Source organism: Fragaria vesca, linkage group LG7 (genome assembly GCF_000184155.1).
Source record: "Fragaria vesca subsp. vesca linkage group LG7, FraVesHawaii_1.0, whole genome shotgun sequence".
Taxonomy (NCBI): Eukaryota; Viridiplantae; Streptophyta; class Magnoliopsida; order Rosales; family Rosaceae; genus Fragaria; species Fragaria vesca.
The window spans coordinates 16063665-16076560 of NC_020497.1; the positions used below are offsets into that span (position 1 = coordinate 16063665).

General features: G+C 40.3%; 5 protein-coding genes and 1 non-coding gene across 6 annotated transcripts in view; 3 read left to right on the forward strand and 3 right to left on the reverse strand.

The window, feature by feature from the left end:
- The first annotated feature begins 511 nt into the window (after positions 1 to 511).
- Positions 512 to 1237, forward strand: LOC101311525. Its single transcript, XM_004308787.1, has one exon. The coding sequence runs from the start codon at positions 512 to 514 to the stop codon at positions 1235 to 1237; it is 726 nt and encodes a 241-aa protein (XP_004308835.1).
- A 1037-nt stretch (positions 1238 to 2274) lies between these two features.
- Positions 2275 to 3623, forward strand: LOC101295273. Its single transcript, XM_004307412.1, has one exon. The coding sequence runs from the start codon at positions 2350 to 2352 to the stop codon at positions 3514 to 3516; it is 1167 nt and encodes a 388-aa protein (XP_004307460.1). The 5' UTR covers positions 2275 to 2349; the 3' UTR covers positions 3517 to 3623.
- A 1253-nt stretch (positions 3624 to 4876) lies between these two features.
- LOC101311810 lies at positions 4877 to 5755 on the reverse strand. Its single transcript, XM_004308788.1, has one exon. The coding sequence runs from the start codon at positions 5753 to 5755 to the stop codon at positions 4877 to 4879; it is 879 nt and encodes a 292-aa protein (XP_004308836.1).
- Positions 5756 to 6461: 706 nt separating this feature from the next.
- On the reverse strand, positions 6462 to 8319 carry LOC101295565. Its single transcript, XM_004307413.1, has 3 exons — positions 7661 to 8319; positions 7305 to 7488; positions 6462 to 7158 (listed from the first exon to the last, which is right to left on the reverse strand). Exons 1-3 carry the CDS (start codon positions 8309 to 8311, stop codon positions 6536 to 6538), a joined length of 1458 nt encoding a protein of 485 aa, XP_004307461.1. The 5' UTR covers positions 8312 to 8319; the 3' UTR covers positions 6462 to 6535.
- A 486-nt stretch (positions 8320 to 8805) lies between these two features.
- Positions 8806 to 10013, reverse strand: LOC101295858. Its single transcript, XR_185260.1, has 2 exons — positions 9659 to 10013; positions 8806 to 8961 (listed from the first exon to the last, which is right to left on the reverse strand). It is a non-coding gene; the product is annotated as an uncharacterized LOC101295858 (transcript).
- A 2581-nt stretch (positions 10014 to 12594) lies between these two features.
- The window catches only part of LOC101312105, a 4537-nt gene continuing 4235 nt past the window's right edge, over positions 12595 to 12896 (forward strand). Inside the window, exon 1 of the mRNA XM_004308789.1 lies at positions 12595 to 12874. Within this exon, the coding sequence (XP_004308837.1) occupies positions 12820 to 12874 (55 nt within the window). The 5' untranslated portion in view covers positions 12595 to 12819. The remainder of the gene's footprint in view (positions 12875 to 12896) is intronic.

Sequence of the window (12896 nt, forward strand, 5' to 3'; positions counted from 1 at the left end):
AGAAAAAAAGTGAGAGGAGGAATGTATGGTTTCCTTCACCTCTGGATGCCTCACTTATAAATAGAGCTGAATGCAACACAAATGCATGTTGTGATGAACCAAATTTGTTTAGGTTTTGGTAATGCATGCAACACTTGTGTAGTGAAAGATTAATGCGTTAATAGTCTCAGAAAATATGGATGTGCTAAATATGAAGATGGTGCAAAAATCAAACAATTTTTGGTCCAATATTAAAGATCAACTCTTGGATAGTTGTGGATATAGTCTTGGAGTTTTCCACAGTCTATTGTTCTAAATCCACCAATAGTGGTTACTTAATTTCCCTTGTCTACTGTATTGTTTATGATTTAGCATGCTAATTCCACAGCTACTAAATTAATGACAATAACCTGCAGTTTAGCCACCGAACCCATATTCACCAAATCCATTCACGAATCATCCTCATATAGATGAATAAACTGGCGCGGACAAAACAGCTATCTAAAGACACAATCTCAACTCAAGAACCAACATGGCAAGGCTAACCATAGCTTGCAGCTTCATCCTGCTGATCACCACCACCATAAACCATCCTTTTGCCGCTGCTCGAAGCCTAAGCAATTCAAAGCCATCACACCCTCACAATCACCTTCACAAACTCACATTCCTAATGAGAGATGTGCTCATGAATGTGACACAACCCTCATCCAAGACCAAACCAGCAACCACCAAAGTGATAAGTCCTGAGCTGCCATTTTCGAAACCACTAGGAGTATTTCCTCCAAATGGAGGAGTCCCCATCTCAGAAATCAACCCCATGCATCCTACTACTCCAGTTTCGGGATTCTCCACTCAAACGCTAGATTTATCCAGCATTGGACTATTTTTTCCTGCTAGAGCCACACTGCAAGAACTGGAGTTTGGGGAAGTAACTGTGATCGATGAGGACATATTTGAAACTTTTACTTCAGGGTATGGTTCACTGGTCATTGGAAAAGCACAGGGGATATATGTTGCAAGCTCTGAAGATGGGAGTAGCCATATGATGGCCATGACTGCACATTTTGCCAATAATCAATTTAAGGATGGATTGAGACTTTTCGGGGTTCATCGCAGGGATGTGCATGATGAATCGCATATTTCTGTTGTTGGTGGCATTGGGAAGTATGTGGGTGCAAATGGCTATGCAACTGTTAAGACAGTGAAAACTGAAGAAGCAGCCAGCAAGATGTTCAAGCTCAATGTCTATCTCAGCTAGTAGCTAGAAACCTCATTTTCTGATTGTAGATTCTGGTTGTATTATGTTTCCGGTTATAAATAGGAATGATGTTATTCACAATTGGGTTGAGAAACCAAATGCATCATGAAATCAATCAGTTTCCTAGACAAAATTGCAAACAGACATCTTTTCAATTACGAACTCCTTTCTTCAATCAAGTAGGGAAGGATTAATACCAGATTTTGAACCTAATCAATTGGTGGCTAACAATTTTTTCTTCCAACAGATCTCCATATGCATTTTTGTTTATAAGAATGATATTATGATTATAAAAGTGAAAGAAGGCCAAAATTTTGAGCATATGTTAAAACATCCCACCACAAGATGCTGTAAAATGGACTTCTGCAGTTTTTTCATAATAGCAGCTCTCTATAAGAGTTAGAACTTGGCAGATCAGTACTAAATAGTGATGACTCTATCAAATTTGGGAGTTGGTCTTCTCAATTACTCAAATGATCTTGGAAAAAATCCACAATTTTAAATCTACTGCAACTCCATAGAACTTGATCACTAAATGTAACATAATGGGTTTGAATGTTTAGTCCTTTCTGTTTCAAGAATCACTTACCAGTATGCAGAGAGACCTTAAGGGTTTCTTTTGCTTAGTAAATGATTATGCTATGAAGAAGTATCTAAAGAAATGGAAGGAGATAGTTTCAACTGCTTCACTTTCAAGTTTTAATTCATTAACTGCCACTATTGAGTTTATTCCTGTAGTTTTTACCCATGTATGAAATGTGGTTATTACTCTAAATGCTCTATAGGTAAAATTGCACCAGTCCCCCAATAAGGTTATGCCAAAACACCAGGCTGTAGTGGACAGCACCTAATCATATATACTCATACACCAGTACCATCTTAACTACTCAAAAGGAGTAGCAATTCCATTTCATAGGGAGTTGGTTTTCTCAACCAAAGACACCCTGCAAAGAAAAAAAAGGGTACAACAACTCCATCACTTGGGAGATTTCAGAAAACTATATATAACAACACAAACCATTTCATTTCTCAAACACAACTCACTCAAATCCATTACATTCTGGTGCTCCCAAGAGTCTAAGCAAATACTCCTCATATCCTCACAACCTAAAATGGCCTCCAAAGCACTCAAGGCCACCCTCTACATTTTGTTCCTAGCCATCATCACACTTGGATATGCCAACTCAGCAAGGATCCTTGATGAGGTAACCAATCCCCTTCCGACAACTGTACTAGCCTCAAACCCGATAAATCCTACCACCCCGTTGCCAAGTGGCCAAATCCCTGTCACCACAACTGTTGATGACAATGTGGACGATGCCCCAGTTGATGATGTCACACCACCCGTTGATGTGGCAACACCAATAGTCCCTCCTGTCACCCCTGCGGTGCCAGAAGCCGAGTCACCCCAACCCGAAGAACCCGTCACCACTACCGTGCCAGCACCTGTAGCGGGTCCCACCATCCCCTCCGCAACCGCACCAATCCCCGTAGCGGGCCCCATTACTCCGACCGCACCTCTCCCGGTGGCAACACCCGTGGCCGGCTCCGCCACCACCGCGGCGAAACCGCATTTGGCCTTCTTCATGCACGACATTCTCGGCGGGTCCCACCCGTCGGTTCGGGTGGTGACGGGGCTCATCGCCAACACCGTGGCCAACGTCCCCTTTTCGAAACCCAACAACAACATCTTCCCCGTCAGCGGTGGGACCCCCCTAAACAACAACAACCTTAACGGCTTTCTCAACAACAACCGCAACAGCCTCCCCTCCTTCGCCGGCCTCACCGGCACCACCGGCCTCACCAACTCCCAAACCAGCACCGTCATCCAAAACTCCGGCAACAACAACATCGTCAACGGCGGCAGCAACCTGCCCTTCGTCACCGCCGGCCAGCTCCCCAACGGCGCCACCCTCCAGAAGCTCATGTTCGGCTCAGTCACCGTCATCGACGACGAACTCACCGAGGGAGAGGAGCTCGGCTCCGCCGTGCTCGGTAAGGCTCAAGGGTTTTACTTGGCAAGCTCTTTGGACGGGAACAGCCACACAATGGCGTTCACTGTTCTCATGCACGGCGAGCATGACGTGGAGGACACCATCAGCTTGTTTGGGGTCCACCGCACTGCGTCGCCGGTGTCACACATTGCGGTGATCGGCGGGACCGGGAAGTATGAGAATGCGAATGGTTACGCGGCCATTGAGAGCCTTCATCAGGAAGACCAGCACACAACGGACGGTGTAGATACCATCATGCAGATCAGTGTTTACCTCTCTGAGTAACATGTGTTTGTGTGTTTAGTATTGTGTGCTTGATAATGTCAGTGTTGGATTTGATGTATCTATTTTCCCATGTATCTTTAATTGAATGAAAAAACTTGTGTTCTGTTCTTCACATGTTTTTACAACTGTTCGATCTTCACATCTTTGTTAAGGCAACTTAGAAGGTGAGATTATTAATTAGCCTTAACTGCATTCTTAGAGAGAGGCGAACTTTGTAGCTGATGCTTATGTCAATCTAGATCATAGATGTACTCTCAAAACATTTGGTTATTAGGCCACCTTCGAACGAGTAGAATCGTTTTCGGATTATTAGGTTGGGTGCTAGCTAGAGGCTTTGTTCTGTACTTTTCTTTTCTCATCGAAGAAACTTATGTTGATTAACTACTGTTTTAGTTAAAATATAAGGACTTTCAACTTACAGGCTATGACTAGTTGACTACTACCTGGTTAACTGGTTAAGCACTTAAGCCACAACTAATGAAAAGACTGAAGCTTTTCCTATCTGAGGCCACATTATGATCTTCCAGGGAATGAGCAACTACTATGGCAATATATTGCTCAAACCTCAGTAAATGCTCTCAGCTCTAGTTTATATGATGAATGGAGATGAGATATGATCTATATGAACTATGTGTAGAAAGTGATTGATTTCCATTGCTGAATGATTTACAAGTTTACACATATATAGACCAGTATTTGGAGCCTAACAATAACTAAATATAACTACAAGATCCACAAGATTAGCCTACTATCAATGCTATATCTGTAACTGACATATCAGAATAAATCACTATCAAGAAGCTTGATTTGGGGAAGGAAATAGGTTTGATGGAAGCAAGGATTTAATGTCTCTAACACTATGTATTCAGTTTCAGCACCAGCTTGCCAGGACAAGTATTTTAGTGAATGCCACAATTTGATTTGCTTACTGTAGAGTAGGCTCTCTCTTTCCTTCTTCAGACATTATTATATATCTGGTTTCAGTTGATGATACCGCCTAGTGAAATCTAGAACTGCATTTCTGTCTTGAATGGTTTTCATTGATGTGAACAGATTTTGCAATCTAAAATCGGAAAGGTCTTTTTTTTTTTTTTCCTTTTTCTGTTTCATACGGTAGCTAGCATTGCTTCATCTTTGTTCAGTAAGTTTGTTACAAGTACTTTATAATTACACACCCTCAATGACGTTGAGGAACCAACAATTGATATGCAGTTCTGTTTTTAAGGTGCAGAAGTTTCAATTTTGCATAATATATGTTACAGAAAACAAATTGGAATCATTTCATTTCTCCAAATCACAGGTAATGCAAACTACATTTGTTGTCAAACTTGAAAATGAAAAACACCCTGAATCCCATATATTAGTAAGTAATATAAACAATGAACTGCAGCAAGGTCTCAGCTCCATCAGTTTGTTGCTCATTGGTAGCTGGGAAGGTCTTAACAATGGCAAACCCTTTCGCATCAACATACTTTCCGGTGCCACCCATGATGGCCAAGTGAGACTCCGAAGCAGCCACACGATGGACCCCAAAGAAGCTAAGACTATCAGCATAACCCCCACTTTCAAACATAGCAGTGAAAGCCATAGTCTGACTAGTACCATCTTCAGAACTCACCACATAGAAACCTTGTGCCTTGCCAACCAAACCAGACCCCAGCTCATGCCCTTCGGTTAGCTCATCATCAAACACACTCATTGTGCCAAACATGAGGTTTTGGAGTGATGAGCCTCCTGGAAAGAGCTGTCCACCATTGATGAAATTGTTGTTGTTGTTATTGTTATTGTTTCGTATCGCATTTTGGGTAGTTCCACTGAGTCCAGTGAGAAAAGGGATGTTGTTGTTGCTTAGAATACCGTTGTTGTTGTTGTTCTGGGGTACCCCATTGTTAAATGGCAGGACTGCTCCATTTGGTTTGGCAAATGGTACTTGACCATTGACTGCAGGGCTATTGACTATCCCTGTCATGGCTCTAGCTGTGGGGTTTGTGCCCCCTAGAATGTCATGCAGGAAGAAGACTAGGGAATGGTGGTCATCAGCCACTGTGGCAGGCTGTGTAGCTGAAGGAGTGACTACTGGTACAGCATTGATGGAAGGTGTGCTGATTATATTAGACACCACCGGAGGGACTACAGGAACCGGTGGTTGCTCCTCGAGAGTTCGTGCTGAGATGGCAGAGAAAATGGTGAGGGTGAGGAATAGTAGGTAGGTGACAGAGAACATTTTGTGAGCTTCCATGTGACAATGTGAGGGAATTGATGTCCAAGTTGGAAAGTTTCTTGTTTAGAGTTGTGGATAATGGATTGAAGGATGTGTTTCTGTAGATGCATATATAGCTTGAGCTTTTGAAAGGAGTAGGTGGAATGGAGTAGGTGCTAAATCTTTCCTGTTATAGTGTTCTGGTTAGCTAGGCACCTTAACGTTGTCCTTAAGAATTCAGACCTAAAGGCGTTGAAATTGAATGAAGAGAAATGGTTTGAATTTGTATAGAGGTTTAGGTCAGCTAAGAAAGATCCACTCTTGCTTTCACAAGGCTCAAGGCTCAGATACACACCAGCAATTAGTGCTTAAAAAATCTGTAACTTCATAATCTGCAGAAAAAACACAATTCAGCTAGTTAATTTTAAATCTTTGTGGCTCTTGCTTCGTGTCAATACAAATCCCTTCATAAATTAGGTGGGATTTAAACCAGGAAGAGTGCTGAAATCCAACATGACATTTTTTCTTAATTCGTTTTGTTAAATCCAGTTTTGACAGATAGAACAGATACAAAGATGAAAACAAGTGATCAGATAGAACCATCCAGTTAGTATCATCCTTATCCATGTAAAGTTTCATTAGAACAATTCATGAACTCATAAGAACCAATCTGATTTCACTCATGTATGAAGAAATATATTTGATTCTATACATATATCTTTCTCAACCCCTCGATCAAAACTGTAGCTACATCTACTTAAATATCTTTTCTGTAACTCTCTTCAAAAAAATTATCGGAAAAAAAAGATCACTGCTGTTTCAAACTCTCTGTGCTAAGTTGCTAACAAGCTCTTCTACAAGCTCAATAATCAACAATCTCTCTACTTCTCTACCAATAAAATCAATTTCATCTCCCAAGTCTAACTTCCCAATTCCACTTCTCAGCAGCTTCTCTTCCAAGTTCTTTCTTGCTTCCATTCCTTCCTTTTCTTGGATAACAAGCAACATCCACAGTTCTTCCTCTATCATCTCCTGACCACACTGAGTTCTAATCCTTCTAGAGATGGGCTTTTTCCATATGAGTTCACCCATAGATGGCAGGAGAATCTCTATTAGCCCATCATTTATACGATCAAACAGAAGCCTCCGGTCTGACCTATTCCAAGACACTTGATCACCAAACTTCTTCTCCAGGCTCTCAAAGACATAAAGGCTCATCGGGCATTCTTCAAAACACCAGGTATCACAGTCCATTTCTACTCCCCGAGTATAGAAACCTGCCTCCATTAACACATCAATAAGGTAGGAAAAGTCTCTACTTTCTTCAACTCTGAATGATCCCACTGAATTATTTTCCTTATACTCGCTCACAGATCGTTCATTAGTGTCATCGTCGCTTGACACAATCATTCCAGAACCTTCGGAGCATGTATCAGAGTACTCTGATTTCAGAAATGAAGTTGCATAAACATACTTAGAAGTTAGAACAGATTTAAATAGACAACTTGAAAAAAAACACAAACAAAGCATGGACACATAAGTTATGGCGATATAAAAGAGAAAAGGCCTTCTAGTAAATTAAACTCACCACTGGTGTCAACGTTGATCCTCCCCAAACATTCTGGCAAAGGTGTATTCTCTCTTCTGAATAGTGGGTCCAGAACGGAAACTGGACTAGGCTGGTAAACTTCCTCCCAGCTTGCCATACAATCTGATGCGGTGAAGCAGTGCAAAGGGAAGGTGCTTCCTTCATCAACTTTCATGAACGTTTCCTGCAGTTTTACCACATTTTAGGAAGCGTCACAAGACAGCATTGGTAACCATAATATTCAAGCAACCACAAAACGGTTTCAAGGTGTACATTGCTGCACAAAACTTGTATACAAGAGAGAATAAAAGACTCTTCTAAAGAAAGAAAGAAAAAAAAAAAAAAAAAAAACAGACCTTTTGGACTGAAGTATCTTTAGCATTACTGTCTTCCTGCACAGCTCCATTTTTCAGATCATTGTGAACCACGTAAGTATTTTCTACCATAAGATTACCTTCTGATATCAGGCTATGAATAGATTGAAATTTCTTATTGTTGGTTCGCAACTTTATAGGTCTCGAACCATCCTTCTGGGTAAATTTGTACTCACTTGACCTACTCTTTGCCCAATTGACAGACCTTTTAGGTGTGAAAGGCCACTCACTACAGAGAGCTTCGTATCTATCTTGATGTTCTCTAAACTTACTGAGGTCCAGGTCCTTAGGATCATGCCTAACAGGTTTTTTTCTAGGCCGAAAATGCATACCCAGCTTGTAATCAAAATTTCTAGGCCCTATTTCCTGGACAGGCATGGAAAGCAAATCCCCAATGGTAATGCCACGGTTAGCCCTTCCATACTCTTCAAAGTTTGCAGTCATCTTCCATTGTGCTGAGAGTTGCTCCTTGGATTTCCTGACTACATGTGATTCATCTGAAGAAGAGAAAGACTGGTATTGGTTCCTCCGATCAGAGAAATTCAAGTAAGGAGACCTCATGAGTTCAGATGCCATTGCAAGGGAGATGCCACCTCTGGAACTTGGCCTTGGTACCTTTGCAGTATGTTCCATTCGTTTAAGGTGTATCTTCCCATGGCTAGGACTAGGAAACTCTGTACACTTCTCATCAACTAACTGATAAGCTTCAAGGGAACTCATTGGAGGGAAACATCTTGCAGAACTGTGGACCTTTCCATGATTTGGTTTCAAAACAACAACTCCTCCACTGGGGGAGCATCCTTTTCCATTTGACTTCAATGGAGACCTCGAAAGTTTATGTAAGCCATTAAGACCAACTTCCCCAAGACATTCATATTTTTCTGTTGAAACTTGAAATTCCTCCTGCCTTGACACTTCTGTCTTCAATTCTGACAATCCCAAGTTTTCTGTTCCCTTATGAACTGACAGGTTAAAGTCAGTATCCCCTTTTAGTGGACTTACAACTTCAAAGACATCCTTATAATCTTGATGATCTACTACCAACCTCAATGAATGACATTTCTCTCTAACTCCAATAGAAGCAACTCGGCGAAAGTAATTCTCAGATAGTACTCTTTTTCTTTTTTTGACAGGCTGTTGTTGTGGTGATTCAACAAGACCCATTAACTTTGCAACAACACTTGGTGAAATTGGTGTGGATTCCATTTCTATCAACAACAATATAAAAAGTGGACAAGACTCCGATGGCAATGGAAGACTCCTAGCTTTCTGGACCTCCTCTTCTGCACGAAAATGATTCCAAGATTTTTCAATCAATGTGCAATACGATTATAAGCATGACACAATCCAATCAGATAAGAAAGAAGAACTTGGCCAGAAAACAAAAGCCTTTTCTAGATTTCTTTCACATGTTCTCTAATCATTTTCTTAGAACACAAAATAAACAGACTTACAGAACCAAATATAAAAACCAAAAATAGAGACAAAAGAAACAGATTTACAGATTCCATTTGCGAAGTTCAAGCATCTATATGATCATAACAAAGTTTCTGCAGACCTAATAGCTACAGAACAATAAAGTTTGAGGCAGAACCCAGATCATAAAGGCAGCTTCTTTTGCTATACAAATCATTGGCACAACAAACAACAAAGGGTCCAAGCTCAAGTGAATTAAGTAAATGGAGCCACAACATCATTATTATGCAAGACAAATTTCAGACCTGTAAACCTCAAAAACACACACTGACATAACAATCATAGCAGCCAGTACAACTACAACCATCTCTCATTTTCATTAAAACAAAAACCAATAACAGAATCATTTGAAAACAAAAGCACCCATCTTTGACAAAAGCACACGCAAAAATCAAAACCCAACAAAATTATGCATATTCTAGCAACTTCATATCAGATTAACATATAAGACAACAATCCCAGAATATTAAGAAACATAATAAGAGGGCTGATTAAAGGGTTTACCTTTAAACAATGATTAGGAACCCAAAATCCAATTCCACCACCAAAAGCAACAACCTTTACTTGGTTTCAGATACCAACTTAACAAACTTCATGTCTTCATCACTCAGCTTTCTGGGTTTCTTTGTTTAGAATCAACCATGAAAAATTGAAAATGACACGCCGGTATATTCCTAAATCTGGGTCAACGAGATATTAAAGGAAAACAAACAAAGTCAAAGCTTTTGCTTATTTGGACAAGGAAATGGTTTGAACTTTGAAGCAACAAAAACTCTGGGTTTATGTTGTGGTGGTTTATTCTGTATTTGGATACCAAAAATGAAGCAAGAGAATCAGAGTCTCTTCTTGGGTTTGATGCAGAAAAAAGAGAGAAATGAATGAGAATGTGCGTTGGTTTGGCTTTGGTGCGAGGTGGTGGGATCGTTTTGGTTTATTTTTTTCAAAATTTTGTTTTTGTTTGTTTATGGAAATAGAGACCAATTAGTAAATTAGTATTTTTGTCTTGCTTGCGTAACTCCCGCCAAGAAGATATGGTTTTTAACTTTTTAATGAGGAATTGATGAGAGAGCAGTCCAGCGTTTGCTTAGCTCAGGCAAGAAGGCCTCAGAGGATTGATGAGGCACGAGTGAAAATGTTTGGGAATCAAAATGTGGAAGGAGGAGTGGGTGAAGTGAAAGAGGGGGTGGAAATAGAGGAATATGTGTGTTACCAGATAGAAATGATCAAGTTTGACTTTTACTGGGGATTAACTATAGGTTGTTGGAGCTCGAAAAATTGGAGACATTTTTCTTTTTGTAGGAGAGAAAATTGGATTTTGATAATAAAGCAATTCTTCATCATCGCATTATGTATGACACAGTCACACAGGCCAACAAAAGATGAGTAGAGAATACCATTTAAATTTATAGGACTCATGTCACGTACATAATACTCTGTACGATAATTGTACTTAAGACTTTTTCTTGATTAGTCTAGTTTTTATAAAGAAATGATATCAAACTATAATAATAATGGCATGATTTTCTTATACCTTAATTTGACTAAATATATTTTGTGTTCAAAGCAATAATTTTCTTGCTTTGATTCACATTTGAATTAGTTAGACTAATAACTTAGGTTTTTTTTTTTTTTTTTTTTGTAATGGAGGCGTCAATCCATTAATATAGTAAAAATTAGTTACATTACACAGAGATAGCTCACCCAAAGGGATACGACAAAATTGAACTACCCGTATGAAGCCCGAATAGGCCTAAAAACCAAGATATAACAATACAAATGCAACCTATCATGCAACTAATACAGAATTAAACAAAAAAATATATATCCGAGGACAATTTCTTAACATTATGACGTCAGAGAAGAAACCAGAATGAAACCAAGCATCAACTTATTCAATGACCTAGGTCACACCTAGAAGCGACCTGGTCTATCTGGCCCAAAAACACTAGATAAAACAAGGGTCAAACCTAGATACAAACCCTAAACCTTGAGCCCAAGCCCAATTACTAAGGCCACCAAATAAAAGGCACCTAGCCTGCAAACCATTTCTCATGTCACCTGTTGCCGTCGTCGATCCTTCTGGTGGTCGGCCTAGCACCCATTGTCCCATCACCATCATATTTGAAACCACCAAAATGGATTGATAAATCCCATTCACCCAAAGCCAACAGTAATCAACAAAGCTCGAACTCGACCTGCTCTCAAAACACCAGACGCCGCCAAACACCAACGCCGCACCGTCGTCTCAAAAATGAGTTAAGCATCCGCACTCGATCTCAATCAAACCAAAGCAGGGTCTTCGACACCAAGTTGCCAAAATCAATGCAGTCATTACAAAGATCTAGACCGAGAAACAGCCAGAGCCAAACCTCGAGACCCAATTGATGGCGATTGACACAATAGATCACCTCCAAGCCTCCGACCACCCAAGGCAACCGTCGACCCCGGCAAGACTAGAATTGTTAGAGATGAAAGATCCTACATTGGAAAAGTGACAATTAAAATATAAATTATAAATGGATGAATTATTCTTAATTGTACCGAGACATTTTGTGATATAAAACTCAACACCTTAAATTGGTTAAGTTGGGACAGTATCGGTACAATTGTACAAGGATGATCCACGAGCCATGCTTGTCATTGTTTGACTTGGTATTAGAGCGGGTCCCACTCTAGTTGCGTCTCCAATCTGCCCGGGTGGTTCTTTCAGGGGTCATGGCCCTGTTTGGTTCTTTCGGTTGTCATGGGTCAGGATTTGACTCTTTTCGGTTGTCATGGCGGCCATGTTTAGTTTGTTTATCAGTTTCACATGTAGGCCTAAAAGTTAGGTTACACGTGAGGGATAATGTCGAAGAGGAGAGATCCCACGTTGGATGGTGACAATTAAAATATAACTTATAAGTGAGAGAATCATTCTTAATTGTACTGAGACATTTTGTGATATAAAACTTAACACCTTAAAGGTTGTTAAGTCAGGACAATAACAGTACACAAGGATCATAATCCATGAGTCATGCTTGTCTTTGTTTGACACAAACCAAATTTGTCAGGTCGTCGAAGCCGCACACGCACCTATCTTCGTCACCTCCAAACACGAACAAACAACCTCTCGGAAGGAAAGCCGCCACCACCGTTTGCGAAACCGTACCCTAGGGTTTCACCTACACAGGGTTGCTCCAAAAGGGTCAGGTGCCAACCTTTCTGAAATATTAATTAATTAATACACTTGACCTCAAGTATTTCAAACTTTACTGCTTCAAAATGTTTGGGTTAATACAATTCGCTAATTAACTTTTTTTGTTGGAACATAAACTTTTATTGCATCAGGGTCAAAGTAGTGTCAAACCTCAATATCAGTAGGACAGTACATGGTGCATACATAAGACACTCGTTCATGAAATCGGGTCAATATATATAGGACATTACGTTTTGCCGTATGTACGTGTAAACTTTTTTTTCTGACAAACCCCCCGATCTTTTCGGTTAGCCTAGGATAATTCTGTAGAATGCAGATCAACTAATTTAGCCTAAACACCTGCAATAAAGAGGGGAAATACCACCAGCAACGTCTCTCTCTTCTCATCTTAAAAGTAAGGACAGATTTCTCTCTCGATCTCTCCAACCTTTGATCTCCACACCACTCTCACTCTCCTTTGCTATCGAAAATGGTTGAGATTTGTGCCAAGGCTGCCGTAGGTAACCCTGAAGAACTTGGAGACTGTAAGCGCTCTCTCTCTCTCTC

Coding starts and splice junctions, on each gene's coding strand:
- LOC101295273 (XM_004307412.1), top strand. CDS start 2,350: ATGGCCTCCAAAGCACTCAAGGCCACCCTCTACATTTTGTTCCTAGCC.
- LOC101311525 (XM_004308787.1), top strand. CDS start 512: ATGGCAAGGCTAACCATAGCTTGCAGCTTCATCCTGCTGATCACCACC.
- LOC101295565 (XM_004307413.1), bottom strand. CDS start 8,311: ATGGAACATACTGCAAAGGTACCAAGGCCAAGTTCCAGAGGTGGCATC. Junction 7,489..7,660: donor AAGATACTTCAGTCCAAAAG/GTCTGTTTTTTT, acceptor GTAAAACTGCAG/GAAACGTTCATGAAAGTTGA. Junction 7,159..7,304: donor GATCAACGTTGACACCAGTG/GTGAGTTTAATT, acceptor TTCTGAAATCAG/AGTACTCTGATACATGCTCC.
- LOC101311810 (XM_004308788.1), bottom strand. CDS start 5,755: ATGGAAGCTCACAAAATGTTCTCTGTCACCTACCTACTATTCCTCACC.